Source organism: Metarhizium robertsii (assembly GCF_000187425.2).
Source record: "Metarhizium robertsii ARSEF 23 chromosome Unknown MAA_Scf_4, whole genome shotgun sequence".
NCBI lineage: Eukaryota > Fungi > Ascomycota > Sordariomycetes > Hypocreales > Clavicipitaceae > Metarhizium > Metarhizium robertsii.
This window is the reverse complement of record NW_011942182.1, coordinates 257909-264300: the sequence shown is the minus strand read 5'-3', so window position 1 is coordinate 264300 and position 6392 is coordinate 257909. Positions and strand designations below refer to the sequence as shown.

Below are 6392 nucleotides of genomic sequence, written 5' to 3'. Positions count from 1 at the left end.
TGAGTTGATCGCCACCCTGTCGCAGAGCATTCTTGCAAGTTTCGCAGTCGATCATAGTGGCGATGCTAAAGATCAGAACTGTACTCCATTCTTCGCTATTTGAACCCTTTGATGCATAGCAGACCATGGTTATTCGACGATCCGGCAAGAACCCATGTATGCCCTCCCCGAGCAGCCATATTGACACATCGGAAACCCTTCCTCAGTAGCCCAGCCCTCGTTAGACAAGGTAATGCGTGTCCCAGTTGCAAAGCCAGCTCAAGGACAAATACCGCCATGTATGAACTCTAGAGAGACATCAAGTGTTGAATACCGCGCAAGGCTACGGCCCGCGAAGTCGCATTGTAAGCACCTCGAAATGAAGCGCCTCGTCTTCCAGCCCCCATCTGAGCCATGGTTGCAGGTGTTATTCTCACTCTTAAAGGGATTATAGGGGAGTTAGGGGATACAGGACTTTGCAGAATCCTTTGCTCGACCCTCTCTGATCTACGAAGTAGAGCGCGACTTGGATCAACTCACAATTCACAATATCACGTGCGGGGTCAAGCCTGCGCCTTGAGAGTAGCCTGTTTTGGTTGCATCTCTAGGTTGTAAGTCGACGTACTCATTTCATCTCACGCTCAACCGGGGTGTTCATTTCGAGCGTAATCCGCACCGCCTTCTGCGCAAGTCTGAATCGCTTCAAACGCCAGGCGTGGCCCCTTAAGGATTACGGCAGAACTTAATTCCGAGAGTCTAGGAGCGGGCCGTGCGGATTTGCACAAATTGTTACCACGCGGCACTGGGGTCTTCTCACATGCAAGAGAAGCCTTGAAGCTACAGTACATTTGCGCAATAGGCTGTTCCATTGCACAATGGAGTCCCTTCTTGGGCAAATCACTGATCCCCTCTTCCGTCGGTAGCCAGAGCTGCCGCAAGACTCGACCACTTCAACGGGCGTGGTGAAATGACAAGTGGCGTTTGAGACACACCGGTCGGCAATTCGAAGATCGAAACCCTGAAAAACGCGTCTAGCTCACCACCAGGACAGGGGAGAGAGCTAGCGGGACCCTTGGACAGGGAGAACAAAGGAAGCCAAAAAAAAAAAAGAAAAAGTTCTGTCGTCATCTTCCTGTCCCTGCGGGGGTTTGGCATTCGCCTCTTTGAGCAGGCATTTCATGAGAGGCGAGTTTCTAGCCATTCCGTTTCATCCACGCGGGCGTCATTTGCACGAGGGTGTACGGAAGGACTGCCAGATCTTGTAGATTCACGGGAGGTGATGGGGATATTGGCGTATCGACGACGACGCCAACGGACGTCAACTCAATCAAGAGAGACGCAAGTCCCGTGGATTGGCCCAGGCGGGGAAGAGAGCCACGCACGGCACGACAAACAGATTCGGCCAATCACGCAGTGCTCGATCAAGTCGGATCGCCGTGTGAACCCTGAGTCACGGTAGCGTCGAGTCACCTCTTCATAGCTCTGGAGAAAAAAGTATAAACCGCACGGCGGAGTTGGCGGTGATGCCTGGATATTGCGAAGCCGTCAAGACGAGAGGCTGGCCAAAGGGGCCTCAAGGAGGGACGGGAGAGACCATGACTGGCACCAGCCAAATGGGGTATGACTCCATCGTCATGGCGATGTGACTCGGCATATGTATGTTGTCGACACGTGCAGCTGCCTTGCCATGTTCCCCAGCTTCAGACGACTTCGGGCGCTGAGTCTCAACAAAGTCAATCATGCATGGCGCTTCAAGACAGCAGTGCTGCCCGACCCGGCGTGCTTTCTTGGACGAGTCTCGGCTCCAAACACTATGACGGGCATGATCCGACGACATGACCCAACAGCGGCCCAGGCCCAACAATTCGTTGTGTTTCCTCGGTCTTGGGGACCCCTGCCTGGGCATATTCAGGGCAAAGAATCAGCATCCACTCCAATCATGGCATCGCCTTTTTTTTTTTCGCTGGGGATAACATGTTCCTGAGAGCCACCTCGGTCGCGAGATTGTCGCTAAGCCAACTAGATCGGAATCCGTCCCCTCGGCGACAGTGAGGCTGGGTTCTTACAGGCGTCGTCATTTTGCTAGTTGGAAGAGGGGCCAAATGACAACTGGAGGCTTGCAATACAAGACCGTGATATACCTTGACGACATGATAGCCCGTGTACAGGCAGCTAAAGGACGAGAAAGTCGGGCTAGTGGCATAAACCCCTGACGGATCAGCTAGGTGGCATCATGGTGCCGCGCAATTCGCCTCCCCAAGGCCCGGCCCAGCACGAGGCGAGAGGGGACAGAAAAAGTTGAATGGAGGAGGACGAAGTTGGACCCAGTCTCCCTGGTGGAGCAGCTTTTTTTAGTTTCGTTTGCTGCAGAGCCTGTCTTGACGTTGGATGTGAGAGACGACGAAGCTGAGGCCCGACCGAAGGATAGAAAAAAAAAGAGGGAGAGGGAGAGAGAGCGAGAGACGAGTGCCCATGCCCGCTATGGTCCAGCGACTCAGCAATTCTTCACTGAGCTTGCACAGTTATTACATGGCTAATGGCATTGATGAATGCCTCTGTTCGAGATATATTACACTTTGCCCCTGGCTTGGTTGACCATGTTTTGGACCTGCAGCATCTGTGACGATAGACATCTCATGTCGACGGATTAAAATAGAGTTGGTGCTTGAGACGAGCACATGCCACAGATCAGCTTGATGGCATTCATGTTCACAACGCCTTTCCCTCTTCGCAGCAGACGATAGCCATCTATCATTGTCTGGATCCATGATGCCACCAACTGACTAGCCGCAGCGAGCCTGGGTCAAGCCGTCCGTGGGCGCGTATTCCGCTCGCTCTAGGTTCTTGACAGCCTGTCATCCGCCGGTAATGGCACTGCCCACAAATCGTACCTGAAAATGCCTGCGTCAAACATCCCATCTCTGCATCATCTCTCTCGGAATGCAAAAAGCGGTGACGCTGCCGTCGCTGCACCCGCCATTGCACCTTCCGCACATTGCTGTAATTGCGCTGCGCCTGGGCTGCACCTTCCCTCCAGTTGACGCTTTTGCTGCACCCGGGTGCCCCATCGCGCCCCGTTCTTCGACCGATGCGGCCTAGTGCACCTGTCCGCCGCCCCCACCCCTGCCCACCCACCCAATCAGCTGCAAGACCCCACCATGACGGGAAAAGTTTGGGAATTCGAGTAATATTTCTCCCACTGCCGGCTCCCTTTTGGCTCTTCTCCTTCTCTTCTCTTCCGTGTCATCAATCCCATCACCCCTCAACAAGACAACGAAGTCGCCCTACAATAGCATCCAGCAGATCACACTCAATTTCGGAACTTTCGTCGTGTCAAGATGCCTTCGGCCGTCGCTGAGCTGTAAACGCCCACTGCGGGCCACCGCCAGTCCCAGTGGTCCGCAGTCCAGCAGTTCTTCGAGTCTTTCAACAACAATCCCAACGACGATCAAGTTTCCACAGCAGGCTTTCACGCTCTTGAGCCGTGCAAGATAGGAAGTCGAACCATCGAATTGCAACAGCGGTTCTCCCGAGAGTCTGTATCTGACATCAAAGATTGTGCTATTCGCCCGTTCCGACAGGGCACTTCATTCCATCATCTCGTCCCCTCTCCCTCCTACCTCTCTCCTCTCTCCTCACACCCCTTGACGTGCTTGGGCTTATTCTTTATTGTCCCTCCCACTATATTTTGGTAGCTTTGCATACCTAGGCTGTCTTTTGACTCTGAACGGGCCGTGTTTACTACGACGCCCACTGGTCCTTGCCTCCAGTCCCCTAGGGAGAAGAGGCCCTTTGCAAACTCAAGGAATTCTATTCATACAACAAACTTGCAGCGTGCAATCAACTGTGCTTCCAAGTGCCTCCGCATAGAGAGAACTTGAAATTGAGCATAACATTCCTGTTGACGGAATAATTACATACACTTTAGTCAAAAAAGCCTTTCCGACCAGTTATGTCACGCAACATTCGACAAAAATATCCTGCCAAGACTGCCAGAACGGCGTCTAAGCGACGAGGCTCAGATACCTCGTCCTCGTTCGACTTGTCTGACGATGATGGCTACTCAGCCGTCGAAGAAATTAGCGACTCCTCCGATGACGATGAGGAAGATGTCGATGCGGTCGAGGAGAGGAACATTTTAATAGAAGCCAAGCCTTCTCAGTCTCCTCGACCGCAATCCGACAGCGATAATGACGATAACCAAGACGAGAACAATGAAGACGATAATAACGATAATTACGACTACAGCCTCCCCGTTGTAGACCCGGATGCCGATGAGAGCACCAGCTGGGCTGGTATTGTCTCCGAGGTAGACGAAAGTCAAGCCTCTGACTTTTTGCATGACCCTTCATTAGGCTCTGATGCTGCTGTGGAACGCCATGTTCGTTTTGATATCCCCTCCAGCGACTCGGACTCTACCGACACGGATGATGATGATGATGACCATGGTGACTTGTTTCCCGATATTTTTGTATCACAAACAGCCCTTGATCCCGCTTTTCGTCGTGAAATAGAACATGACCCAGATGAGTCGTCGGGATCTGGGTCTTTTTGGGACTATCATGGCCAGTATGATCAGCAAATTGCGGATGACTCTGATGCCGAGGAGGTCATTCGCGAACTCTCTGACGATGAGACGCCAACTGCCACGCCCAGACTGCCCCAGATCGAAACATCTCCTTCCAAGTTCACTCCTGCTTTGGAGGAGGCTCTGGAGCTTGATGGATACGAAAGTGAGTCCTGGCAACTACAGGACACCTCGTTACCGTTTCGCTAACCTTGCGCCTGTGTCAGCTGATGGTGATACCACTGAGGAAGACATTCCAGATCCACCGATTCGAAGAAGAACTCGCCGTCCTTCTGTACCCATGAGTGAAATTTCTGACTCGGATGTCCCCTCGCCAATCAAGACTCAGCGTGGTCAACCTCGTGTTGGGCGCTTCAATCTCGACCGCTCAGATAAGAAGCCTATTGCGGTCTTGAACCCTCTCACGCGCAAAATGATGATCTTTACTCCTCATCGTCGTCGCCCGCTTGACCTCTCACCTGAACAGTTCAACATGTCCTGGGCCGTAGAAGAGCAGTCTTCTCCCATCCTCAGCAATTCTGCCAACATCATGTTCAGCGCCATGCTCTCGTCCAATACCTTTGGTGATTTTGTCAACCCTCAAACCATGGGCCCCGCCGAAGGCTTCTTCCCATTTAATTCAGAGGCCGGCACGGCTGATGAAAGCTCGTCGGCTAGTGTCCAAGGCGAAGAAGACGAGGCCGAGAAGAAGCTCGACATTAGCGATTTCATTACGTGGGACGACGGCGACTCATCTGGTGATGAAGGCAACGAAGGTACATGGGAGCCTTCTTCAACGCCAATGAGACCTACGACAGCCTCGAGCGAGCGCGAAATGCTGTCACACCTTAATTCGGATACTGTTGGCGCTTTTCGGCGCAACCAAATTAATCAGCAGCTGATCTTGAGCAACAAGGCCACCCAAGACTCGCTCGCCTTCAGCGGCCCCTACAACTACTCGGCTATCCGGGGCCTCAAGTCGGATCGTTTTGATACGGCAGGCATCCCCTTGACCCCCATCCGACGCCAAAAGAAGCATGCGAGCGATGCGACGCGCAGCCCGTTGGAGTCTGTTTCGGCGAAGCGCAAGGCTTCAGGCGAGGTCGGAAACGGTCACAAGAGACACAGAAGCATTTCCGATGTCAACTTGCTTAGAATATGAAGTTGACAATTTTTGGATTCGGGGATTTCTTATGTCTGAAACGAAATACGAGCGAGGACGGCGTAGCGTGTAGCTCGCTATCCCTGACCTCGCACACACATTGTGTTTTCTTTGACTCGACAGGTAGTTATCCTGTTGGACTTTGAGCTGGAATCATCTATTTTCTTGTAGGCTGCTTCTTCAAGTTGTCCTCGGTTAGACGGCGCGAGCACTAGATGGAAAACAAGTCAGTTTCCTATTTAGAGGAATGGCTTTGCGATTGCCGAACAAGGCTGGATAAAAGCAGAGCAGAAGTTTTCTGCTCTTCAGTTATTGAGACGACGACTCGCCGCGAATGAACGACTTGGGGAATGAGAATTTTATGGGGCTAATCGTAATAGCCAGGTGGATAATCTTCTCGGGTCAAAAGTTTCCTTGTATTTGATAGCTGTGTTTTCCTTGCGGGTGAAGCGTTTTATAGGAGAGTATAATGAATATTAACCAACACCGCATGCACCGTTGTGACTCGAATGTGCTTCCATTGGGTGTTGCCAGTCTGTATTTGCACATTCTAGCCATGTGACGGCAGACGGTCCTGGCGTCGGCTATTCAGCCAGACTCGCTCAAGACGGTCTTGGCTCCGATCTCAATTGGAGATTTCGAGATGGAGCAACGGGACCGTAACGGAAGGGCGGCGCAATTGGG

At 52.3% G+C, this 6392-nt stretch overlaps 1 protein-coding gene across 1 annotated transcript; it reads left to right on the top strand.

The window, feature by feature from the left end:
* Nucleotides 1-3931: 3931 nt before the first annotated feature.
* Nucleotides 3932-5708, top strand: MAA_08703 (Amidase; the record flags this gene model as incomplete). Its single annotated transcript, XM_007826701.1, has 2 exons — nucleotides 3932-4712; nucleotides 4774-5708. The coding sequence occupies 2 exons, from the start codon at nucleotides 3932-3934 to the stop codon at nucleotides 5706-5708; spliced, it is 1716 nt and encodes a 571-aa protein (XP_007824892.1).
* Between the last annotated feature and the right edge of the window lie 684 nt (nucleotides 5709-6392).